The sequence below is a fragment of the Pempheris klunzingeri genome, chromosome 7, assembly GCF_042242105.1.
Source record: "Pempheris klunzingeri isolate RE-2024b chromosome 7, fPemKlu1.hap1, whole genome shotgun sequence".
In the NCBI taxonomy this organism is placed as follows: domain Eukaryota; kingdom Metazoa; phylum Chordata; class Actinopteri; order Acropomatiformes; family Pempheridae; genus Pempheris; species Pempheris klunzingeri.
This window is the reverse complement of record NC_092018.1, coordinates 18,947,090-18,973,244: the sequence shown is the minus strand read 5'-3', so window position 1 is coordinate 18,973,244 and position 26,155 is coordinate 18,947,090. Positions and strand designations below refer to the sequence as shown.

General features: G+C 40.6%; 4 protein-coding genes across 5 annotated transcripts; all 4 read left to right on the top strand.

Annotated features, from left to right (window-relative positions):
- Positions 1-3,194: 3,194 nt before the first annotated feature.
- Positions 3,195-6,470, top strand: slc2a11b (solute carrier family 2 member 11b). Its single transcript, XM_070834003.1, has 12 exons — positions 3,195-3,266; positions 3,358-3,456; positions 3,602-3,762; positions 3,838-3,962; positions 4,104-4,233; positions 4,345-4,493; positions 4,825-5,009; positions 5,135-5,245; positions 5,600-5,701; positions 5,818-5,893; positions 5,992-6,119; positions 6,276-6,470. The coding sequence occupies exons 1-12, from the start codon at positions 3,195-3,197 to the stop codon at positions 6,468-6,470; spliced, it is 1,533 nt and encodes a 510-aa protein (XP_070690104.1).
- A 1,767-nt stretch (positions 6,471-8,237) lies between these two features.
- rbm19 (RNA binding motif protein 19) lies at positions 8,238-16,561 on the top strand. 2 transcript variants are annotated; one of them, XM_070834242.1, is made up of 24 exons: positions 8,238-8,276; positions 8,362-8,544; positions 8,655-8,768; positions 9,360-9,401; positions 9,863-10,103; positions 11,142-11,386; positions 11,471-11,530; positions 11,634-11,712; positions 11,837-11,908; positions 12,421-12,630; positions 12,721-12,851; positions 12,995-13,119; positions 13,277-13,373; positions 13,665-13,775; positions 13,885-14,085; positions 14,177-14,246; positions 14,350-14,492; positions 14,608-14,668; positions 15,210-15,289; positions 15,390-15,445; positions 15,585-15,701; positions 15,804-15,909; positions 16,009-16,129; positions 16,227-16,561. In XM_070834242.1, exons 1-24 carry the CDS (start codon positions 8,241-8,243, stop codon positions 16,307-16,309), a joined length of 2,784 nt encoding a protein of 927 aa, XP_070690343.1. In that variant the 5' UTR covers positions 8,238-8,240; the 3' UTR covers positions 16,310-16,561. The 2 variants fall into 2 exon arrangements, with proteins under 2 accessions (XP_070690343.1, XP_070690341.1); XM_070834240.1 differs by having other exon boundaries at positions 14,344-14,492.
- Positions 16,562-16,675: 114 nt separating this feature from the next.
- plbd2 (phospholipase B domain containing 2) lies at positions 16,676-21,803 on the top strand. The gene is made up of 12 exons (XM_070833093.1): positions 16,676-16,938; positions 17,454-17,547; positions 17,651-17,809; positions 17,914-18,014; positions 18,104-18,318; positions 18,932-19,026; positions 19,116-19,276; positions 20,022-20,117; positions 20,231-20,302; positions 20,404-20,556; positions 20,882-21,044; positions 21,187-21,803. The coding sequence occupies exons 1-12, from the start codon at positions 16,718-16,720 to the stop codon at positions 21,355-21,357; spliced, it is 1,701 nt and encodes a 566-aa protein (XP_070689194.1). The 5' UTR covers positions 16,676-16,717; the 3' UTR covers positions 21,358-21,803.
- Positions 21,804-22,511: 708 nt separating this feature from the next.
- On the top strand, positions 22,512-25,889 carry LOC139204125 (transmembrane protein 248). Its single transcript, XM_070834092.1, has 7 exons — positions 22,512-22,622; positions 23,066-23,239; positions 23,414-23,669; positions 23,758-23,857; positions 23,959-24,100; positions 24,395-24,535; positions 24,752-25,889. Exons 2-7 carry the CDS (start codon positions 23,078-23,080, stop codon positions 24,770-24,772), a joined length of 822 nt encoding a protein of 273 aa, XP_070690193.1. The 5' UTR covers positions 22,512-22,622; positions 23,066-23,077; the 3' UTR covers positions 24,773-25,889.
- The last annotated feature ends 266 nt before the right edge of the window (positions 25,890-26,155 follow it).

The following is a 26,155-nucleotide window of genomic DNA, read 5'->3' as shown; positions in this document are numbered from 1 at the left end:
CTATCATTGATATTACTGATGTGTTAATAGTTAATGTTGTAGGTGGAGCCAAATGTAACTGTATAAACATGGCTAACAATATATGCTCAATGGAGGATTTAAAGGATGAGATAACAGGATTATTGACCATAGCTGTCAAATAAATGTGCTGTCAAGTGTAATGAACAAATACTTGCATTGGCAAGAATTCAACACACTCTTGGGCAAACACATAATTCAGTATTTATTCGGATCAGGAAAAATGTGAAAGTGTGTTTCAGCCTGAAGAAAAACCAGCAGAATAAAACAAGTTGATCTGATCTGAAATCTGACACCTCTTTTTAATGTTAATATGATCTCTTCTTTTACAGTTCTTGCTGTTACCTTTTAGATTTGGTTATCATCCTTTTGTTATTTCATGTTTTAATGACTTGTTTGAGGGTGTAGCCTTGTCTCGCCTTTTATAATCAACCAGAGGCAGATGTGCAGAAACTGAGAGAACATTTTACAAAAAAATCTTCACTCTCATCCACATCACATAATAAATAAAGTCAATGCTCTTCAGGGGAGACCATTGAAACTACCTGTTGCTATGACTAATGGACTACCTGTGACTGCACAGAAATCTGACAAAGGGTGTGTTACTGACTGGGTGATAGTTTGTAGATCAATATATTCCTAACTAAATCTGGTGGCTTGGACCATTTTTGTCTTACATCACATCCTACTGGGTTTTATTTGGATGGAGTGCTTCTAGCCTTGAATCACGCAGTGCTCCCTCAGCTGCCGCAGTCACATGTGTGTTTCTTTTATCTGTTGTCTGTGGAGCAGCTCCCCCAGCGTCATCATCACCACACACAGTCTGCCTCACCATGAACTGTACATTGATAGAAATGAATAATTCTATTACTTTAAAAGCTAAAATGGCCACACGCTGACATGTGCAAGTTCTCAGAAAGTGTTGCAGGATTAAAAGTTTTTGATTCGTACGTTTCCAAAATCTTTGGATCGTGCAGAAAGCCTCACAGCTCTTATGTACTGACACTGGCAACAAAAATACTATTTCTAGGCAGTTGTATGAATCTTAATGGTCTCATCGTGATCTTTTCTGGCACATGAATAAAAAAACATTAGGAGCATGTCTGTTTTCAATAGGTTGATGTTTTTGAATATATCTAAGTGGCACATCATGTGTCCAGTCTCCCATTCTAGTCATTTAACAAAGGGTCAATAATATTCCTATATGTGGGTCAGCAATCCCTTCCTCACAGTCTCAGCAACATGCAGGAATGTGCATTAAAGAGTTAATTAGTCTCCCCCTGGAGCGGAGGTCATTTGGTGCACCCTTCAGTGGGCTGTCATTATGTAAGAGATTCAACTGAAGTGGAACATTCATTATAAATGGCTCATTCAAACATCATTTTACAGCGGCGTGCAAAATGAATTTGAATCATGGCTCCGTGCTATCAAAGAAAGAGGTAAGTCAAACTCAACCCTTTGTGTTCATTTTACAAACCATTTAACACCTGTGAAGGAAATGTGTGCCCTCTCCGTCAATCCATGCTATTCTGTTTTTATAGCTTAATTCAATTTGCTGTAAATATGGTGATGGGGTGTTGGTGCTTCTTCTGTTTTTTTCATTCATTGTTGTACACATTTGATGATAATGATGACAGTCAGTGCATGAGGTCAAAGTGAGGAAGAGCAATGTAAATGTCACATGCAATCAAATATAATCTAAAATGCATAGGGTGCCACTTCTTAATGAGCACTTTTTATAGAGGGTTTGTAATTGCAACTGGTTTGCTAATAGTTCATGCAATCGTTTGAGATAATAAATAAGAAATAAGAGACTTTAAAGTCTTTAAAGTTTTAATAAAAGCAAGTTTTGGGTCATTGGGTTGTGAAAAATCCCTTTGGTTTGTGTTGATCCTTTTATTTGGCAGTAAAGCAGTTGGAAATATTGGTAATCCATTTTAATCATCCACCATGTATTTAGTTATATTCAGCTAAACATTAATACCCGGTTGATAGATTATACCCTGCAGGTCCACCGGAGGAGTTATCAAGATGAATAAGATAAGGTTGGAGGGGGATAAACATCATCAGCCAGAGAGTTTCTTTTTTTAACAACCCAGTAGCCCAAAACATGTTGTTAACCGGTCTGTTTTAACTGCTCTTACATGAACACAAAAACAATGAATCATCACCAAATTTGATTTAACACCTTTTTAAGCTGTGAACAATGTCTCAGACTAGTGGTTACATGAATCACTGCTGTGAATATACAAAGAATAGACAATGAAAATGTATTGCTAAATTAACATTTATTATAAAAAATCAAAACAGAGACCAAATTCACAGAACATCAACATGAATAGTCATCTGTGTGTGTGTGTGTGTGTGTGTGTGTGTGTGTGTGTGTGTGTGTGTGTGTGTGTGTGTGTGTGTGTGTGTGTGTGTGTGTGTGAGAGAGAGAGAGTGTGTGGGGCTGATTTCAATCTGACGAATGGACATAATCTAGTGTTTCCCATTCATTTCCTATGGTGGTCACTTTTGACCGAGAACACCACGGGTGTTACAAAGTTGACTGAACCACTCAAAATTCAAGGAAAGTGTTGATCAGCAGTTTTCGTTGTAAATCAGTCAGACACGACAGGAGGGTCAATGGCCTATAACGGAATATACAAGGCAGCAGTGAATAAATAATTGACAATGATGAACTATAACTTGTGAATAAAGCCTGAAACCATTTAATCCACCCTGCCGAAATAAAAAATGAACAGACATGCAGAGTATTATGGTGCATTCAATGACCTAATTTATGAAATTGTGGGGGTAAAAGATGACATTAAGAACAATACTACAGGTAAAGCACACGGTAGTTTTCACACGACGAGGCCTTGCACTCAGTATCAGACAGCCAATGAACAGTACCCCCCCTTCATTTGATGTTCTTCCCTCATGTCTTGAAATACAACCGAAGAGAATCAGCAGTAATGCTGTGAAATCCTGATAAACATGAGTAAACATATGGTTGATTCTCTTCACTTCGCGGTGACTTTCTAACAACAGATAACCGTAAACCGTCGGCCACATGATAAACTCATCCCCCCCATCAGATGTACAAGTTTGCTGTATGTGAAGGATACTCTGCCATTCACACTCCCACTACAAACACTGCTGGACTTTGAGCAAAACATCAGGCAGATAAAATGACAAAAGAATTTGAGGATGAATACCAACCTCTGCTTATTAAAGATATTAGAGCTACAGAGCGGATAAAGGTATGTGGACTGTGATGGAACAAGAGTTTATAACAACGGGATGCAGCTTTCTCTGTCTAAATATTGTTTGTGTGTCTCTGTTTTATTGCAGTTTCCAAACAGATCACTTGTGCTGGCTGTGTGTGCTGCTTCTATAGGAGGAACCTTTCAGTATGGATATAACATATCTGTCATCAACGCGCCCGCAACGGTAACCTCAGTAGTTATTGGACATTGATCATAATATATCCATGATATTGTAATGTCTGGCAATTGTGCATTCACAAATATCTATTACTAATATTTCCCATCATTGCCTGTTAAATGTGCTCGCGTCTTTCTTCTTTTATCTCCAGCATGTGCAGAGTTTCATCAACCAAACCTGGAGGGAGCGCTATCTAACGGACATTTCAGCAGATATTCTCACCCTGCTTTGGTCCACTATTGTGTCCATGTTCACTTTAGGAGGACTTATAGGAGTAACAATCGGTGGGACGCTGTCTGTGATGCTGGGAAGGTATGGACAGGAAGCGATCCTATTCTTCATATCCTATTTCACCTAAGAAATTGTAATGTCATGCTGCTTTTCCAGGAAAGGAACGCTGTTGGCCAATAATATATTTGCATTAACGGCTGCTGCGATGATGGGTCTGAGTTATCCTACAGGAATATTTGAGTTGCTCATCGTTGGCCGTTTTTTCACTGGAATAAATGCAGGTAAGAAAGTCCAAAATACATTTTAAAACTAAACTCCAACATCCCAGTGAAACACATGTTCGTATTATACGTGAACTCATCTTGATGAATTTGAATATTGCCTGTCGAACTTAAAAAATGTCCCTTTAATTATTGCCATAGGCATCGGCATTAGTGTTCAACCTCTGTATTTGGGGGAAATAGCTCCGACCTCACTTCGTGGTACCATGGGAATGGGAACTTCTATCTTCATCACTGGCGGGATCTTGACCGGACAAGTGATCGGCCTCAAGTAAATGCTGGACATATTTGATGTTTAATGTCACACAAAATGTCATCCTTTACACAAAATCTGTGCTCACAAGACTGAATGGCTCGATTTGGAATTTGTGTGATTTCACAGAGAGCTCCTGGGCAAAGAGGAGTACTGGCCCATACTGCTCTCTACCACATGTATCCCAGCGTTCCTGCAGCTCCTGATCCTGCCCTGGTTCCCAGAGAGCCCTCGGTACCTGCTCATCGACAGAGGAGATGACGAGGGATGTAAGAAAGGTGACTTAAAAGGCTCACGCACACACATAACTAGATGCATAACTAGAAACTAGAGCAAAGATGAAAGATTTAAGTAGTGCACATGACAACGCAGCATGAATGGCTGAGGACTCCCTTTGTCTGGAATCACCAGAGGCAAGCACCTTTGTCCTTACAGCTGTGTGTTTAGCATATGATCACATTCTTGCAATGATGTGAAAAGAAAGTGACGCAGGAATTTTTTCAATAGGATCCTCAAAACCAGACCCTGTCACCAGATCAGATCAGAAGAATGGTGCATTGTGAAGAAAACTACCATCCTCACATGCGTCATGTGCTTTCCTGTCTGCAGCTCTGAAGCAACTGCATGGTGCCGGCTGTGATCGTGAATGGGATGATATCGAGAAGGAGAAGAATAATTTAGTGGGTTTCCAGGCCAAGAAACCCTGGGAGCTCTTCAGTGATCGTAGCATCCGCTGGCAGCTCCTCACCATCATGTTGCTTAACACTGCACAACAGCTGAACGGCATCAATGCTGTGCGTAGGCTACATGATGATATACCGCTTCCTATATTCTCTCACAAGGTTGAATCTTTTCCTCAGAACTTTCCCCACAACTTCTAAGACTAATAAACTGGTTTTCTTGTCTGTATTCCCTGTAGATTTACTTCTACACAGAATACTTATTCAAGCAAGCTGGAATTCCTGCTGATAAAATACCATACGTGACGATTGGCACTGGTGCCTGTGAATGCATCACAGCTTTGACATGTGTAAGTATGACTGATACTGCCATTTTATTAGTATGTGCATTACTTAAGTAAGCCCTGCAATTCTGATGTTCCTTAAATGGGTGCACAACTGTCAAATACTGAAGGTAAAACAGCTCATTCCTGAAATAGAGTTAAAAAATCATCGTTGTCCACCAAAGTGGAAAATCCTCTTTTATAGAAATAAGAACAACCCAAGAACTTGAACTGTAAAATGAATAAAGTGACTGAAACAGAGCACACGATGGTAAAACTTAAAGTAAGATATCATGGAGCAGGATTCTGCTTAACAAAATTCATAGAAAGTGTTTGTGTGGAGAGTGTGTTTGGTCTTGTGACCTGCTGTGTGTCTCACAGGGTATGCTCATTGACCGTCTGGGAAGGAAAGTGCTCATCTCCGGAGGATACACACTGATGAGTATCTGCTGCATTTTGTTCACTCTGACGCTCACTTTTCAGGTAATTAACCCCAAGACGAAACAGTGTAAAAATAGATATTTGAACCATTGTTTGATGCACTTTCAGACATATGACCGTAGATAACAACTTTTGCGTGCTTATCATCTTTTCCTCAGAACGCCAGCCCAGTCATTCCATACTTGAGTCTGGCGTGTGTATTTGCTTTTATCCTGAGTTTTGGCTTAGGACCAGGTAACTGACAACATGAATGACTTTGATATCCATCCTCAGCAGCTGCCATTGCACAACAGCTAACAGTGATTCCTTTTGTTGTTTCTTCTCCTGTGAAGGTGGTGTGACTAACATCTTGACCGCCGAACTATTCACACAAACCACACGCCCTTCAGCATACATTATCGCAGGCTCGGTGAACTGGCTCAGCTTTCTGTTCATCAGTCTGACCTTCCCTTTTATTGTGGTAGGTGTCCAAGAAGACTGAAAAACGACAATAGATCTTCATTTTGAAATGTTTTATCATTACCTGATTTATTTCAAATTAGGAAGCAAAGCTTCACAGCTCGGATCTTTGAGAGGGTTGGACTCACTTGTATCACATTATGTTTTATTTGCGCAGATCGGGCTGCAGCAGTACTGTTTCCTGGTGTTCCTGATCATCTGCTCCTTGGTGGCGACGTACATTATCCTTGTCATTCCTGAAACCAAGAACAAAACCTTCCTCGAAATCCAGAACGAGTTCAATTCCCCCAAGAACAGACAGGCCTGCAGTGCTGATGGAGTAGGAGCAACGTTACTATCAACTTCTATATGAAATGTAACCCTTGACTCAGGGGTTGAGCGAGTGCAGTTTTTATATGTCTTACAATATTTATGTCACTGAATTGCCATGAGGAGTTGTGCTCCACAAACACACAGTGTTCACCAGAACTAGAGAAAATGTAATATAACGATTATAGATACCAAAAATGGTATGGTACCTCACTTGAACTTGTAGACATGGGTAGCCATAATTACATCTCGCTGGTTAATCCACAGACATGAACTGAATGGAAATTAATATTTTAGTGTGTAAAATGTTGGTTTATATAACTTTTTTGAAGGGTGCTTTTTTCCAATAAAGATCAGTTTATGAAAAGTGTTTCCTAACCAGTGTGAACATCCTCAGAGTGAACTTCTTACACCTCTTTGGCTGCCTGATGTTTCAGTTTTGGAGAACAAAAAGTGCATTGCCATGGATGTCTTAAGAGTATCAGTAAGAGAAAGAGTATTAGAAGAGCTCGTACTTAACCAAAATGTTACCCAAACAGCCAAAAAAGTAAATATAAAAACAGTAAGTATTTCTGTATAAATACATAATAATTTTACCACAACAGCATAAAAATAGGCTGTTGTTGCTTGCTCCAAAACAAGGACAAAATCAAATGTCTGTTTGCGTGACCATGAAATTGCCTTAAAATGTCCTCAGACATACAAGCAAGCCAACAGTAAGGGCCAGATCCTGCTGTGTACAGGTCTTGAGTATGTGGGCTCAAATTCCCAACTCACATAATAGGCTTAACTTCAGAATTAAGCAGCAGCCATAAGGAAAGAAGGATCAGAAAAGATTTCTTTCTTTTGCTGAAATTCCTTCCTTTGTCAGTAAGAAGAATGTCCTTATTTTTAGGGAATTAATGCTCTGTGAGGAGCGAAATTAACTGAGACGATCAAAGGCAAAAATGCCCTCTGTGATGTTCCTATTATGGATAAAGATTATTCAGTGTCCTCTGTGGTGGCACAGTGTGCAAGAAAACGTGCCAAAGGGCCGTCCAACATGCTAGAAAGTGTGTGAAACAGTTTCATCATAAATGCATCATGACTTTGACTGGTTGCCCACTGCGTGAAGCTGGTGCCTGTTATATTTCTTTTTTTTGCCCCTGAGCCTAAGACAGCCTGAGTCCGCCACTGGTGCTTTGTGCATGTGCTGTTTATCCTGTTGTCTTCAAGTTCACATGGCGAACTTCTCCTGACAGCTTGATAATAGTTTTCCTGGCTACAGTGCACTCGTGCTCTAACACTGTCCACATGCATCAAGTCCTTTCTCTTCTTGGGACAATATTTTGATCCTTTACTTAAGAAAGAATAAGCAATAGTGCAACATGAAATTATTCCATCGCAAATAGAAAAAAAAGATCACCTAATCAAAAGTACTTCAGTATCATTAGCAAAATGTACTTATAGAATCAAATGTTGGACAATATGTTTTATTACTGAATTGTTTTTACTATTTTTTTCTTTTGATTGTTTTTACTTTGTGCTGGTTTAACTGTTTTATATATTGTTGGGTAGTTTAATCAATATCAATGCATCATATTAGAAGAAGAAGAAGAAGAAATGACATGACATGACTACACCAGTGGGGGGCAGCAGTGCACTCTCTACCGGAAAGAAACAGAAGAACACGAAGAAGACGAAGAAACAGAAGAAGAAGAAAATAGCTCCTCCCAGTCAAAATGGCGACTTAGAGGAGAGTCCACGCTTGTTTGTTGACATATATTTAAAAACCAAGTTTAGCTGTATCTGTGGATTCACAGCTGCTGTAACTATGTCGAGACTCATCGTTAAAAACCTCCCTAATGGGGTAAGTACCCTCCCCGGGTGCCAGCGGACACTAACGGCAGCGTTTTGTTTCAGTCCTGCTAAATGTGTGAAAATGTTGTGTGTAGATGAAGGAGGAGAGGTTCGGGTCCATGTTTGCAGCCTTTGGCACCGTGACAGACTGCTCTCTGAAGTTCACCAAGGACGGCAAGTTCCGCAAGTTCGGTTTTGTGGGTTTTAAATCCGAGGAAGATGCAAACAGAGCCCTAAAACATTTCAACAAGAGCTTCGTGGACACATCCAGAGTGTCGGTAAGTCATGGCTGAACACGCGTGTCGTTCACAATCTTGGTTTTTTTTTCACGTGTCAGCCCATCGTTTTGATTTCTTTCCCCCCCCCCCCCCCCCCCCCCCCCCCCTAGGTGGAGATGTGTAAGGCCTTTGGAGATCCCACTAAAGCAAAAGCCTGGAGCAAACACACCCAGAGCTCCGGCTCGGACAAACCCTCCACTCCAGCTGACACTGACAGCAAAAAGGTACCTGCAAACACAGCACAAGGGAAACTGCTTTAACCCCTTACTGCCTGAATTTATTTATAATTATATAGAAAAATAAATGATTTGTGTTTTTGCATTCAAGCAGATGCTAAATTAAGTGGAGATTGTTAATTTGAATATAGCATAGCATAGAATAGTACAATATAATAATAGTATAATAAAAATATCTGTACATAGGCATAGAATATATATATATTTATTTATGTATCCATGCATCTATGTATATATAATGTATGCATAGAATATGCATCAACCGGCATTAGTGGAATACAGAGGCCACCTCAGCTGCATCAAGACCGCAAGAGGTTTGAGGCGAACTGGCGACAACAGGCAACAAGGGGTTACAGTCTGGGCGTTATCTCCTGAGAGAAACAACAGCTAAGCCTCACACCCTGATCTTCAATGTCCAACTTTATCCTAAATATGAAGTCATTCTGAGAAATTAATCGCAGCACTTAATCTTTCTAATGTTACTATCTGGATAGTCGCAGTATATTCATTTATCTAAGCGAAGACATTCTGTCACTTCTTAGAAAATACTTTATATGTCTATTTTGTGTCTGTCCTCAGAAAAAGAAACAGAAAAAGGAAACCAAGAGCGCACTTGGAAATGTGAGTAAATGTGTCAGTCAGCAGCTATGAAACCAGGGATAAAAAAAATAACATGTTGTCAATGTAAATGTAAAAACGTGTATTTCATATTTCACTAAGTAAGGCATCAGAAACAGACACTTGTAACAACAACAATAACGGCAACAACAGCAAAGAGATTAAATGACACCCAGCTCTAAATCATGTGTGGAGTGTACATCATTTTCATGTCACACATTTATCAGGTTATTTTATTCAATTTTGTGTCTGCATTGATATACTTGTGATAATATGTTTGAGGATAAGAGCGTTAATCTTTTCCTACTCCAAAGTTTATCAGTGAATACACTGTATCAGCCATCCACAGCCTAATAAATGTCAGCCCATGGTATTTGACAATTTACTATTATTAAATGTTCTATGGCAGACGTTATCACTTATATTATTGTTTTAAATGTGCATCCACTTGTTGTGTGCTTCAGCTGGAGGAGGACGAGGGCTTCAAGGAGTTTCTGTCAGTACATCAGAATCGGAGCCAAGCACCAACCTGGGCGAATGACACCGTGCAGCAAAAAAGTGATCCGGCTGAGAGTCGGACAAAGACTCAGGGCAAGAAGAAGCTTGCTTCAGATGATGATTACCTCAACTTCGATTCAGACCAGTCAGAGGATGGAGATGAGGAGGAGGAGAGGGAAGAAGATGATGATGAAGATGAAGGTGAAGGTAGGTAATGGCGGTCCATTCTTAGTGTAGGTAGATGAAAACTGTGCCCTGTAAGGGCCGGAGCGTCGTGTGTGGATTTACACTGAGTTACAGAAAAAAGTCAGTTATCCATCATGTGCACTGCAAGTAATTACAGTTTTTCAGTTCTTAATCTTTGGTCAACTTTCAATAACTATAATTGGGCATATTTGATGTTATAGTCTCCATATGCATAAAACTCTGTGTATATTCACAACTTGAACTGTGTGTACGCATAAAGACAGAATTATGCAAATTCTTTTTTATCAGTGTTATAAAGCTGCACATTTGCCTGCTTCTGTGATCAGTGATTAATTCATAGCGCTCATGTTGAAACACACCTGACAAAGTGCTTCAGAATTCAGGGTAAAACGAATGAATGATCGTTAACAGGGAGATAATGGCTGTGGACTACAAAATAATAACTCCATCTTTGAAATTGGCAAACAACCTAAGCAAACAAAATGTTCTATTCCAAGGCCACTGGTCTCACCTTTATATTTCATGCCCACGGCATCAATGCACCAGCAGCTATCTCTGTGAGGAGCACAGGTTCCAACACATTCACACACATTCTTCTTTGATAAATATCAGTTCGTATGTGGGAAAAGGCGAATGCGTGATATTTGTGGGTGTTCATTGTTTATACATCTGGCCATTGGTCTTTTTAAGGGTCTGCTGTGGGCAGCGTGCGGTCCCCGAAATGGGACACAGTTGATCCATATAACATAACATACTAACTTTATTCAGTAAATGTTTGTGACAAAGATCCTCAATACATACATGGGCAAATAGATGTATACACAGTGTGTATGCTAATATATACGTATTAAAGAATTAGTGTACATATAAATGTGAATTTGTGGGACTAATAAGGGAATATCTTCTTAATAAAACATTCATAAAAATAGAAGAAAAAAAATTTGAAAAGAATAATTATAATATTATTATTATTATTAAATAATAAAAAAGGGACGTGATTGATTGGTTTAAGAATCGGTGGCATGTTGTGGCTTTCAGGTGCCACTAAAGAAGCACTGAAGTCTGGCTTATCAGATATGGAGTACCTGCGCTCAAAGGTGGCACAGACAGATGACACCATGGAAGAGGGTGAAGAGGGGGATGATGATGAAGATGAAGATCGTGGTCGTGTACCGCACGCAGACAGCGCCTATGAGAGTGGTGACAGAGAACACGCCTCAAAGACCAGAACCACCTCTGAGGATAAGAAGCAGAGCAAAGCGAAGAAAACTGCCAAGCAAGAGGTGGCCGATCAAAAAAAAATCTACTTGTTAAACAGTTCGTGCTTTCAGTTTGCACTGGTTTACAGCCGCACGTGTCTGTTGTAGATGGAGCCGGTGACAGAGTTTACTGTGAAGCTGAGAGGAGCTCCTTTCAATGTGAAAGAGGTGAGTGAACAAGAGCCTCCTGGTTTCAGAGTTGCAGAGAAGATATGCCACCTTAAAAACATTCTGTATATTTCACATATTTCATCTGTGACACCAACAATAGCAACAAATCAGGGAGTTCATGACCCCGCTGAAGCCTGCAGCAATCAGGATCGGGAAGAACGAAAGCGGAAACAGAACAGGTGTGTTACTGAAAGCATTCTGTGTGTGTTATCAGCATAATGTAAACTCTCAGCATATTATCCTGTACTGTATACGTCAGTGCTGACTGTCCACAGGCACATGACTTATGTGTGTGTCTCTCAGGTTATGTATATGTGGACTTGCACTCTGAGGAACAAGTGGAAAAGGCCCTGAAGAAGAATAAAGACTACATAGGTGAGCATATCGCACCGTATTCTTATTTGCATCATCATTTTTGAGTGTTATGTTTGGGTTATGGCAGGATGGTAAAAATATATTGCATTGCAACCTCTTATAGAGCTGCAGCCATTAGTTGATTTTCCGATTGACACAAAAGTAAGTTTTATACTTAGTATAATACTAAGTCATGTTTCAGTTCCACAAAAGTTCTCTTAAGGGAAAATTTGCTGCTTTTTCTTGGTCTTGAAAAGTTGAATAAATATCTTGGAATTGAATATTTTTGTGTTTTGGGCTATTGGTCAGACAAAAGAAGACATTTAATGAAGTCACTTTGGGCTCTAGAATATTTTGATTGACAGTTTTTACTGTTTTCTAATGTTTTATAGACTAAATGATTAATCAGTCTAAATAATCTGCAATTGGAAACAAAAACAACTGTTAGATGCAGCCTTAATCTTGCGTGCGTTAAGAAGGAGATGGTGGCTGATCCTGAATAACTCTGACACACTTCCTGCCTGTGTCCTCAGGTGGACGCTACATCGAGGTCTTCCGTGTGGATGCCTCTGGGGGTAAGGGCAAGAGAGACAGAAAGGAAAAAGAAATTGACAGAAACTTCACCAGGAAGCTCAAGGAGGACGAGGAAGAGGAAGATGTTGCAGAGTCAGGCCGACTCTTCATCAGAAACCTTCCTTACACCTGCACAGAGGAAGACATCAAAGAGCTGTTTGCTAAACATGGTAAATTAAAAAAAAAAACACATACAGGCTCACACAGGAGAAATAACTTCATGTTTTCCAGGGTTTATATTAATTTTACAATCTTTACAGGTCCTTTATCTGAGGTGCTGTTCCCTATTGATAGTTTGACCAAGAAACCCAAAGGATTCGCCTTCATTACATACATGATACCCGAGAATGCTGTGACAGCTCTGGCTCAGCTGGACGGACATATATTTCAGGTATTTGATCTCCAACTGATGTTTGACACGTCTCTCTACACCACAGGAACAGAACCTGTGGTGGCTTCTGGCTTTAATGGTACAACTTGATTTTCAAATGAAGTTGTGGCTGATTAAAATCATTCATTCTCTTGGGCTTTTAGGGCAGGATGCTTCACCTGCTCCCCTCCACAGTGAAGAAGGAAAAGATAGACTCAGATGCCGGCGGTCCTGGATCTTCATCCTACAAACGGCAAAAGGATGCTAAAAACAAAGCTTCAAGTTCCAGGTATATTGTATATAATCACATTAAACCTTCGCCTCTATGTTTGTTGTTCCTTCGAATTTACTCATTTGCTTGAATTTTTTTTATGAATCATTTTATGGTTTTGTGACTCACATAAACAGTCCTTCATCCCTCTCAATGATTGTGTGTTTCCCTCTAGCTCCCACAACTGGAACACCCTGTTTCTGGGCACAAGTGCAGTGGCAGATGCCATTGCTGAAAAATACAACACCACAAAAAGCCAAGTCTTGGACCATGTGAGTCTTCTACATTAATGTGCATCATAACAAGCTTCTCATCTCCGGCATCAGTAGATGTTCAGAACAAAACACAGCCCTGCGGTAAAACAATGCAAGGGACACGCAAATAAGATCCAAGTCCAGTCTGAGTAGCACGTCAGTGAGTTTAAAGGCTTACGAGACACAAAAACGTTGCATAGTGATTTATGAAATTATGAGATGGTTTTTCCTGGTCTGGACATGTTTCTTTGTAGTTTTTTTTTTTTTTAAGCTTCTTTATTCGCATGCCGTCTTTGCCCTCCTCTGCAGGAGTCAAAGGGAAGCGTTGCAGTGAGGATGGCTCTGGGAGAGACGCAGATTGTTCAGGAGACTCGACAGTTTCTACTAGACAACGCTGTCAGTCTGGATTCCTTTAGTCAGGTATGCTTAATATGAACTCCTACTTATTTATTGCCAAGTAGTCTATCAGCAGTTTACTCTGTCTATAATCCAGTTACCCTGGCTAAGGTTGTTTCCTTGTGGCGTACAGGCTGCAGCACCGAGGAGTACAACTGTGATCCTGGTAAAAAACCTTCCAGCTGGAGTGACGGCGTCAGAGCTGGAGGAGCTCTTCTCGCCTCATGGCTCTTTGGGCCGAGTACTCCTGCCGCCCTCAGGACTAACCGCCATCATTGAGTTCCTCGAGCCAACTGAGGCAAAACGAGCCTTCACTCGGCTGGCCTACAGCAAGGTGCGGATAGCTTTTTAGCTGCAAAACCTGTGCTCGCAGCATATGTTTGAGAAGCACTTTAAAGTCTGCCACTTATCTCTTAATGCTCTAGTTTCATCACGTCCCGCTGTATTTGGAGTGGGCACCTGTTGGGGTGTTTGTGGCTGCTAAACCAGAACCAGGTAAAATCCCACTAACTCATAACCATGATAACCTTGTTCAAGTTAATTGTTTTTTTTAGACATGAAGGGGATAATTTGAATAATCTGTCTAACCAAGATTTAGAAAAAGAGGAGGCAGTGAAAGAGGGAAGAAAGGAAGAAGCGGAAGAGGAGGAGGAGGAGGAAGAGGAGGAGGAATCTGCTCCCGGTTCCACACTTTTCATTAAGAATCTTAATTTCAGCACAACAGAGGAGAAACTACAGGAGGTATGTCAACTCATAAATACAGTCCTCAGTTACGTTTTCTAATACTGAATCAGTGTTCAATCGTAGCATGATGTTTTATATTAATTTGTTTATTGTTGTTGTTTATTTGTTGCAGACATTCTCCAAATGTGGCAAGGTCATGTCCTGCTCCATTTCCAAGAAGAAAGATAAAACAGGTACTAAACATTAAAGGTCCCATTTTATGCAAAATGCACTTTTTTAATTTCTTCTCAACATTTGTGAGTTATGTGTCCGCTGACGGACTGCCAAACTATGAGAAAAGACCATCCTCTTGATTTTCCTCCTGCTACATCTTTCAGTAAATGTGTGTTAAAACGTGCTATTTAGATTTGGCTCCCTTTATGATGTCATAAGGGGATCTGCTGATCATGTGACTTCCTCCAGTCAGTCAGCAGATTGACTGTCCCCGCCCACTGAAAACCTCCTGAATCCACCTCGCTGTTTGCCTTTTTTTTTTTTTCTCTCTGTCTAACACCAGCTCCTGGTAACACAAAGATGTCAAAGGCTGTTCTGTTTTTCTAAAACAGAGCTTGCAGACAGAGGCCGCATCAGCCTCGTCTGGCATTAGGAAAAAAAATACAAATAAGACAGAATCTCCCTCATGTGTAAATGTTACACTGCAGTGTATACTTTGGCGGACAAATCGAATATTTACCAGAGTTAACAACCACCTTACAATGTTTGTTTGATCTCCAGGCAAGTTGTTGTCCATGGGCTACGGTTTTGTCCAGTATCAGACAGCAGAGGCAGCGCAGAAAGCTCTGAGGCAGCTACAGGTACCAAACCCCCGTTTCCTTGTCAAAACTGCTGTATTGAGCCTCTCTCTACCGTCTGGGTCTCGGCTAATGTGTGTCCTTTGTCTCATCCCTCCACCAGCACTGTACTGTCGATGATCACCAGTTAGAGCTGAAGATTTCTGAGAGAGCCACGAGGTATGACATGTAGGTTTTGGGGAGTTTAGGAGAGGTTTTTGATTGTTTCAAAATGTTGAGATGGTGAAGGGTTTGTTGTGCAGAATTTAGCTTTGCTTCTGTTGTCACTGCTTATTCAGTCCTTTTCCTCTGTGTACAGGACTACTGAGGTGTCACACAAGAAGAAGCAAGCTGCGAAGAAACAGACCGGATCCAAGATCCTTGTGCGCAACATCCCCTTCCAAGCCACTGTCAGGGAAATTCGGGAACTCTTCTGGTAGCCGTCATATACACACAACTTTTTGTCATTTACACTACCTGTGGAGAAAATCTGGAGATAATTTAATAATCCTATGATTTCTTCCATCTGTCCTTTCAGTACATTTGGAGAGCTGAAGACAGCCCGCCTTCCAAAGAAAGCAGCTGGTTCAGGAAATCATAGAGGCTTTGGCTTTATTGACTTCCTCACCAAACAGGATGCAAAGGTTTGTGCAAGTTCTCAGCCATGTGTGTAGGAAATGTACTGTCCTCTAGTGCTATATTACAGTGTGCTATATCGTGATCATAAATCTTATGCCCTTTAGAAAGCGTTTGCTGCACTGTGCCACAGCACCCATCTGTACGGGAGACGCCTCGTGCTGGAGTGGGCTGATGCTGAGGAAACAGTAGAGACGCTGAGACGGAAAACAGCCGAACATTTTCATGGTAAATCCACAAGGTTTTTTAACCACACAGAAATGAAAACAACTGTGCTGTTTAGTGATTTCTTTAATCCATGTTATTCATTCTCCTTTTTTTTTAGTGGCTACCAAAAAGAAGCGAAAAGCAGAGGTTATGGAGGGAATTCTGGAGAAGATGGAGACTGGAGGAGTCGAAGAAGACTGAGCTGTGTCTGCGACACAACTCTGACCAGTGCTCTGGTGTTTTTCTGTATAAGCAGGACTGTGAACAAAATATGGACCTGAGTGGATTGTAAAGCAAAGTATAATCGATTTATCAGCTGGTTGGAATTTTGTGGAACTGGAAATCTCTGGGTTTCTGACATTACATGTTTTGTATAGGATGTTGCTTTTAAGAAAGATAATGTCTTATGTCCATTTTTTTAATATAAAATTGTATTTCATGCTTTAAAAGCCATACGTTTCATGTCTCATATGTGTCTGTGTAAGTGGCTGAAACACTGGAAGGAGCGACTGAAAAACGCAGCAAGCGGATTTGTCCTTTTATTTTGAAAGCGCCGCCCCTGTCAGGTGACTTCTCACCCACGCGATCACGTGATTTGCTCTTGTCAACATGGCGTCCTGGTCAAACAACGCGTCTGCTGCTGGAAGTTCTACTATGGCTGGAAGAGTTTTAGCAGTTTTCTCGTGTTTGTGTTTTGCTTTTGCGGCTGTTGGAGCTGACCTGCGCTCGGCTGTCGTTGACAAACAAAACGGGCAGCTGTCTGTTGTTGAGGGATATCGAGAAGATTTCGTGGCTTGGGCGAACTTCACTGATGACATTAAAACATCAGGGTGAGTTAACCTCAGGTCTTAGCTTTACCTCATTGAACTGAATAGAGACTTTGGCTGGTAGTTTTGCTATAAGGTCAAACTAATTAAAACCTTTTGTTGCGCTGTCAGCTAAACTAGCCAGTCGACAGAAGGAACTATTTGCTCATTTAAACTGGGATGATTGTGAAAGAACTGATTAATTTCCTGTCTGTTGGTCATTCACCTCTTAACCTCTACTCTGCCTCTTTTCACTTCTGCTAAAAAAAAACAAAAAAAAAACAGATATAGCCATAAGCGTACAGTGGATTTCATGAAGAAAAGTAATAAACTCCAATGAATGTAAGAATTGCTCGAATAAAAATATATGTAGATGCAAGGAAAGTGAGAAAAACAAGCAGCACAATGTGCAACACTGGTTTGCTGACAATGATTTTAAATGATTTTCAACTTGAGTTGAGGGAATTTAAACAGTACAGTATGTAAAAACAGCATTTATTAAATTGTCTCCTCTATCTTCACATGTGCTCTTTTTTCAGCTGGTCTTTCCTGGAGGTCACTACCAGCAGTCAGTACAATGACAGTTTCCAAGCTTATGCTGCCGGAGCGGTGGAGGCTGCACTCACATCTCAGGTCAGTTTAATTCTGCAGACCTGTTTGTGCTCGACTTACCAAGCTGCTTCCCTCCGCTTACTTCACATTTCATTTAATCTGTATTGTGTGTGTGTGTTTTTAGCTCATCTATAAGCACTGGATGAACACTCTAATGGGTTACTGTGAGCCCTTCCCCACTCACTCTGGTTACTGCGAGCGCCTTAAGGATTTCATTTCAACCAATATGCAGTGGGTTCAGGAGCAAATAGAGAAGCAGCCAAGTTCACCCTACTGGTACCAGGTACTCAATGAGCATTTATGGGATGAATAAAATCCCTAGCATTGAAATGGAGATGGCAAAAAGGCCAAAAATGAAATGTTTCTGTATCTCTGTCTGCTTGTTAGATGCGTCTGGCACTGCTGCAGGTGAAAGGTCTGGAGGACAGCTACAATGACGAGCTGTCATTTCCAGTAGGGTCATTCTCCCTCAACCCATTTGGCTTCCTGTAAGTTGCATTACATAGTAATCTGCACTGTTCCGCACTGTTCCTGAGTTCATAAACTTTGTTTGTCCACTGCTACCACGTCCAATCAGACTTTTCCAATTGGCTGGGGATCTGGAGGACTTGGAATTGGCTCTGAACAAATCCAGCCTAACTCGACCTGTTGGATCTGGCTCCTGTTCTGCTCTCATTAAACTGCTCCCAAACAATAAGGAGCTGCTGGTGTCACATGACACCTGGAACACCTACCAGTCCATGCTGCGCATCATGAAGAAGTACATCTTTGCCTTCAAAGTTTCTCCTTCAGGTAGTTTGCTCCTGTTCATCATTAACATTAAAAGAACAGCTCTACCGATTGGGAAGAAGAAGATCAATACCATTCCCGTGTCTGTACAGTAAATATGAAACTGTAGCCAGCTAGCTAAACGTAGCTTAGCATAAAGGCTGGAATCACAGAGGAACTGCCAGCCTGGCTCAGTGCAAAACTAACAAAATCTTCCAAGGGCCTCAGCTGGTTGTCTGGCAAATGCCAGGTGACAATAGTATTCCAGGAAATAGTTTGGCACATAGAACTACAACTTGTTGTTGTTTTGTTTTAATAATGATTAAACAAGCGATATATTATTGTTGATATATTATGGTTGTCACTGTAAGAAATAGCCGGACTAGCTGTTTCTGTGTGTTTCCAGTCCTTATGCTACACAAAGCTAAATGGCTCTAGCTTGATATTTACCATAGAGACTTCAAAAAAGTGAATAAGCATATTGCTTAGAGTGTTAACCTATTCCTTTAAACCACATTGCCAAAACCAAATTTGTTATTTGTTTCCAAGTTTGACGTTCCAGTAATGGGCTGACAGTGTTGTTGCGGGCTTTGACATGAATACAGATTATGATGTGTTTAATTGATTGATCGATCAGATGACGATCTTCTTCCTGGAAGAACTCAGGCATTTTCATCTTATCCTGCATCGATCTTCTCTGGAGATGACTTTTATATCCTAAGCAGTGGCTTGGTGAGAACCCTTTTCCATTAGCACGATTGAACTGGATTTCAACTTATTTTTCTTTTGGTTACAAATTCAGTAATGTCTTTTGTCTGTAGGTTACCTTGGAAACAACCATTGGCAACAGTAACCCTGCGCTCTGGCAGTTCGTTCAGCCCGTAGGGACGGTCATGGAGTGGCTGAGGAACATTGTAGCTAATCGACTGGCTTCTACTGGCAAAGAGTGGGCCAAGATATTCAGAAACTACAACAGTGGGACGTGAGTTTTGCCCGCCAGAAAGAAACTGGCTCCTGTGACTCTTTGATGATAATGATGATTTAAAAAAAAAAAAAAAAAAAAAACAGAACTAGTATAGAAGCAGCATAAAATCAAGTAAAATTTGATCTTATGAAGTATAACGTTCAAAGAAGGGCAATAGTACATAGTGCGAAGCAAAGTACAAAATGGAATTTCAGGCCTGTACGAGGCAGAGCTGGTTATAAGCTGAGGTGAAAAAAATAAGTGCGTTTCAAAAATATTTAGTGAGCTGGCTCTTCTGGTATCTGCAGGTAGTGTTTTCCATAATTTGGGAGCGTTGTTGCCAAATTCTGCATCCCCGATTTTCTTTTTGCTGTTGCTGGGAACCTCCAATAAACCAGCAGCGGATGGACTCAGTGTTCTTGAAGGCACGTAGTTTAAAAGGGAGTTAGCAACACTATCACCGTTTCTGGATTTAGTCTCCTGAGCAGCTGCCTTTTGTCCTGTGTTCAAAATTCCCATTGATGGCACGATTAGAAAAGATGTCGTGTGACCTTAGGCAGCTATGTGGATTGTCGGGAGTACAGGACACAGAAAAGGGCCGTTTATAATCAGGAGTCACGTTGATAGGTCAGTTGAGTCATTCAACTTTATCAGGATCATCAGGCAACATCAATGGCATGAACATACAGTAGATAAATAAGTAAACACTAGTAAGTAAAGGTATACTCAGTTTGGGCTGTGTGTGTGTGTGTGTGCTTTGTAGATATAATAACCAGTGGATGATTGTGGATTATAAGCACTTCACTCCAGGAAAGACTGACATTAAAGAAGACCTCTTTGTTGTGCTGGAACAGATTCCGTAAGTCTTTGCACCAAATCTTCAATGAAAACACAAGATTATTTAGTATTTCTATGTAAGACTTATGAAACCGTCTCTGAAAATAAAGCTATTCTTGTCTTTTAATGCTACAGGGGACTAATTATTTCCACTGATAAAACCCAGGAACTGCTTGAGAAAGGGTATTGGGCGAGTTACAACATACCGTAAGTATCCAGTTTGGAATCAGAAGGTCTTATGTTAGCATTTACTGTTTTATTTGTGTTTTATGTAAAATTCTCTTTCGTTCTTATGTGCTGACATGTAGGTACTATGTGGACATATTCAATGCCAGTGGCTGCAATGAGCTGGTGGAGAAGTACGGCCCATGGTTCTCTCTGGACCAGAATCCTCGGGCTCAGATATTCAGGAGAAACCAGACAGCTGTCACGGATGTGGACTCGATGGTCCGCCTCATGAGGTAAGATGGAGGTGGACATTTCCGCCATGTGAAATTCTACAGTTGAATCTCCGCGGTGAGAGATGAGTGAAATAAGGATGGTTCAACGACGAAGTTGCCTTTGTGAATTTAATTAAAGAATCAATAGGAAAATATAACAGTAGTCTCAGCTGAGAGGACAGAGTTCCCAGATCAGCTGGTGCTGCAGGAAGATGTGTCCAAAATCAATGATAAATCGTCATTACAATCGACACTAAGCAAACAAAATGTAACATTAGATGTTATATTTTTATAGGCTGATAACTGAAATGTAAATTTATTTACGAAGTGCAATGTCTCTCTTCAGGTATAATAACTTTAAGGAAGATCCATTGTCGAAGTGTAAGGGCTGTAATCCACCTGAGAATGGAGAGAATGCTATCTCAGCCCGTTCAGACCTGAACCCAGCTAACGGGACGTATCCGTTTGGCGCCTTAAGGCCGAGACAACACGGAGGGACAGACATGAAGGTACTTATTTTTCTCATCTCGTTTCTTGCCGTCACCCAACTCGCTGCTCGACCCATCATGTTCCTTGAATCTTCTCTGTGTGTTTGCCTCAAATGGAAGAGATGTTTGCTAAATCTGATGCATTGTGTGCGCTCCTGTGCAGATGACCTCCTATGGGATGTATCGTGACTATGGTATGATGGCAGCGAGCGGGCCAACATGGGACCAGTTGCCACCCTTCCAATGGAGCACTTCTCCATACAAAGACCTGCTGCACATGGGCCACCCAGACACTTGGACATTCAAGCCTATAAAAGTCACCTGGACTCCTTAATTGTTATCATACTGTGTTTACAAGTGGCATGATAACTGTAAATACTGCCAGCTGTGCTACCGGAAGTTTTGACAAAGGGATTTTGTACTTTCACTGTAACATGACTTTTATGAGCACAATAGTACAGTCATGTTATTGATCCTTACGAGAGTGGCAATAATATATCTCCAGTTAAACAATCCTGCATTATTTGCATAATTAAAGAAGAGATGGTTAAATGAGCTTTGTGCTTGCTTCTGTGAAAATGTGAATCCCTTCTGTTTTCATTCTGATTGACTGTTTCCGCTGGACTGCACCTTTCTTTGGGGAAATCACCAAGTATAGTTACTGATACAGATGCAAATGTGTTGATGTGAGTTAAATATTTTTTGGAGTAATTTTGAAATGATGCACTGAATGATTTTTAAAAAAAATGCTTTCTAAATAAAGTGTGCCTTGATCATTTACTTTTTAAAATAGAGTTTTCTTTTACCACCATGATTTCATGTTTGGTCAGTATCCGTCATTAAAGTGATACAATAGAATAACAAAAATCACCTGCGCAGGTGTTTTTAATAATTCTGTCTGAAGTCTGAAATCACAAATCTCCATGAACCAAGATGAATAATGGATGTCCAACTCTAACAAGTACAGGCCGTGCACTCCCAAAGGGCCGATCCAGCACTTACTAATATAACACCTGTTTGGGTGGGCCAAGAGCATTTAGAGGGTTTTAGTTATTCATTAGATACCTAACCAAGATGGTCTTTGATTGTACTGTATAAGAATATATATAATTACTATAAAGTGTAATTAATAATACAAACACGGATAGCCACAGTGAACGTCTTATTATTAATCATATTTTGGCCCTCTGATAGAATCAAACAGAAAATCTTGTAGCCCTTTAGCTAAATAAGCTAATACCACCTTCTTAGCTGCAATATGAGTCAGTAATTATCATACATATTTATTTAAATTCATATTCATAGCCACTAAGTACACAGTAAAGGTGTCTGTCTGCCACATAGATCTACCAGTGCTCTATCGTGTGTACAGCGGTATGGTAACTACCGGTCACGTGATCACGTCCCACTCGTCGTCATAGTAGCGCACTGTCGTAAACTGACGGCGCTGTCGTGTTGTTATCACTGTCCTGCTTTAGCTAACTGGACTTTAAACATCTTAAATGTCGGACTCGGGTTTATTTTCCATCAGGAAACCCAGGTCTCACTGCATTTTACCACAACTGGCGACGTGATCAGACGAGGCTGCTCACATTAAAGGTATGAAGTTATCTTTCAGCTAACTAGTTAGAAACATGGACAGGAAGCCTGACGTTACTGTGTTAACGGAGCTGGTTGGCTGACAGGGTGGACAAGTTACACGTCTCCTGTTGCTCTGTAATCTGGACTAAATTAACTTTTATCATACTGTATACACTGGTGCTTTTCACGAATGAGGGCATCGGTGGAAAGGCGTTTATCCGTGATTGTCAATCATTTCAGCAGTTTACTTACAGCGCCTTGTTGTTTAGGGATGTCTACAAAGACAGATGCCACCTTAAATCCAAACTCAACTGTTTGTTTAATCTCTTATGAAAGTCTTTGTGTTGAGTCTAAGTCATATTACAAATGATCTGTGGATTAATGAAACTGTCCCACTGACACTACTATGATACTGTGGGGGGAGAAAAGCTGTGAAAACTGTGACTCGGTTGTGTTTACAGCTGGCTGGACTGATGATGGGTTTCTGGCAGCCAGTGTCCAACGTTAGAGATTATGTATCCCAGAATCCTCCGGGGGTGACATTTTTCCTGTGCCTGTTGACTCTGGCTCTCTCGTTCATCTACCTCAGCTCTTACAGCTACACTCACACTCTGCCCAACCCCGACACAGCAAAGGTAAGGACTCCCTTATGCTCGGGCCTCAGGTGAGCAGACGTCCTACCCTGCAATCCTTTCACACCTAAGAGGATGAATTCTGGTGTGTAAAGAAAACATGTATGCTTGTGTTCCTGTGTGTCCCAAACCAATACTGATCATATGACTGAATCATGTGTTTTATTCTTCTTCTAGGACTGGAACCATTTCCTCTCCTCCTTATCGCAGCTGCAACTGTGTGTGGGGGCCAATGCAAGTTCGTCTGAGCTTGTCTCGCCATTCCCCTCTCCTCTGATAGACAGAGACACCTCCATTAACTCTACAAAGACCCCTTCTGTCACAAACTTGCGTCTCAAGGTACCTCTAGCTGTGACTACCAACTCAGACGGCGGCTCTCTGAAAGACCTTAGTGTACACACTGTCCTGAGAGCCAGTCAGCTACATCTTGGAGGTTGGTAAAGCAGTGGACCGCTCTTGATATGAAATAAAATAAATGTGCATAACCATTAATTCTTTCCCACAACTGTTTTACTCCCCAGGCAATGAAACTGTTAATATCACTCTGGAGGTTTTGTCTGGAAATGATACCTACACCTGCCTCACCATAAGTGCCCCAACACACCTCCTGCCAATGAGCCTGTAAGTCCATTCACACTCTAAAGTGTGTGTTTCTAACACCAACTGCATAGGAACATAAAAACAATATCTGTCAACTCACTGTTGTGTATATTTTAATGCAGACTTCCGCCTCAGTGCCCTGCATCTGAGAATAAAATCTCACCCATCCATGCGGAAGCAAACAAACAGCTGCCTACAGAATCGCAGACCTGCTACAGTCTACACTCCAAGAATGACCCTACACTCACAGTCATGTTAACACAGGTAAGCAGTGTGGGAGGGAGGGAGGAAGGGAGGGAGAGAAAGAGTTCTTTATTAACCCTCAAAGGGAAATTGCAGTGTTACAGCAGCAACTTGACACAAAACACACATACATAAAACACCAAAAATGTAATGTATGTAATGTAGAATAATCAGTGAAAGTCAAATACAGTAGATATCGCAGTGCTGTACAGTAAAGTGCTGCTCTCATTGGTGCAAAAACTACAAGTATACTATAAAGTAGGCAGGTACAGTGTGTCGCACATGAACAACATAACTCTGCTTTTACCCTTTTAGGAGGAGCAGACTGTGGCAGTGAGACATCTGTTGGAAGTCAGTGTGTGTCTGCTAGGAGTTTGTTTGATACTGTGTTTGGCTGCTAGTCTGACACATTCACTCACCCGTCGCCACCATTGGAACGGACTGGATCTACAAAATGTAACAGCCATTTTTTCTATTACCTCTCTATTTAGTTTTTTTATGCCTGACTGGTAAATTTGTGGAGGATTGTACATGTGAAGCAGTTTTATATACATTTCACTTCTTTTTTAGAAACATTGCAGTAGCATGCGTGAAACATATAACTTTAATCATTTTGAATATTTTGTGCAGATGTTGTCGTATCCTAATGTTATTGCATTATTTTATTTGCAGGAGCCCTTGATTGACACCTGAACATTTTTCTCTGCTTGGGTTTGGAGAGTGGATATTAATATATAACCTCTCACCTTCTGCTGCATCAATTTTTACCATTTTCAATGCATCCGTCATAGGTTTTCTGTACAATACTAAATCAGTGGAGCATCCCTGGAATAGGAGACTTAAATATTATATAAAATCCAAGCAAGAAATATGTTTTTGATTGAGAAGGAGTGTGTTTTGTAATCAGTCCATGGGAACAACTCTTCAGCTAGTAATACTTCCACTGCTGACTGGTCATATTGTCATCGTCCAGTCTGTTAAGTGCAATGCATTCCAGGAGTTTTTGGTTGTCTGCTGAACCAACTTCTTTACTTCCCACATTTCCCATAACGAGTTAATGAGAGTAACATTAACTTGTTGCATTCAGCGGTGAGAGCTTAAGCGAAAGCTGAATATGTTGAGAACAGTATTTTTCCTGTCAAAAATCTTAGTCTAATATTTTTTGACGTGTGAAAGTATAATATTCTGTATTCTCATCAGCCGATGTTTTTTCTTTCTAAATTCTACCGGACCAAAGGTCTTTGGGCACACCTGCCTGTTTTTAACACTTCAATTTACATTTCTGACAGTGAAAGCTGATTGAATCCAGGTGCCTGATCTACAGATTCACAGTTTGTATTGCCGCATCCATCGACAACATGTTACATGGCTTGAACAGCGTTAGAAACTCAAACTGAGTGCTGAAGAAACATTGATGTGTTTAAGTGAGAGGAAGAAAAGGGGTGTAGGAACAGATAAAGTTGCTGTGATGCAGGTCATTTATAAATAGTTCTTTAATAATGAGTTAACAAGACACTAAACACAGTAAAGGGTGTGCAGGGTGTGCCGAAATTTACCAGTTTAAGCGTAAGGTGATAACGCTCTTGCAGTTACTAATCTAAATGACTATGAACTGCTGTTCTGCAAGCTGGAGAAAATTATAAACTTGGCTACATCCGTAGTTAGTGGAGACCTGGGCTAGCAATGGAAGAGGATGATAGGTTATGGTACTGATATATTGTTGACATTAAAGTAATAAAAACAGACCAGTATTGTCATTATGATTCCTTTGGTTAACACACAATAAACAAATGTTTCTCCTGTAAGTCAATGTCTTCTTGGTTTCGTTGTTGGTCTCTGTCACCCTTTGTGTCAGACTTACACTGTGTTCATTAGATTCGACACAGTGCATTTTTATTTGCATATTTATTTTAAACCAGTGCGATCAAATATTAATCCAGATAGAACTACTTCCTTTCTTCTACATCTTCCTCTAACACTATATTTTGTCTTTTGTACTATAGTATGTACTGCCCTTATTATCCCCATCCCACTTTTTCAGCCTAAATTCCGATATTTTCCTTATAATTTTTTTCG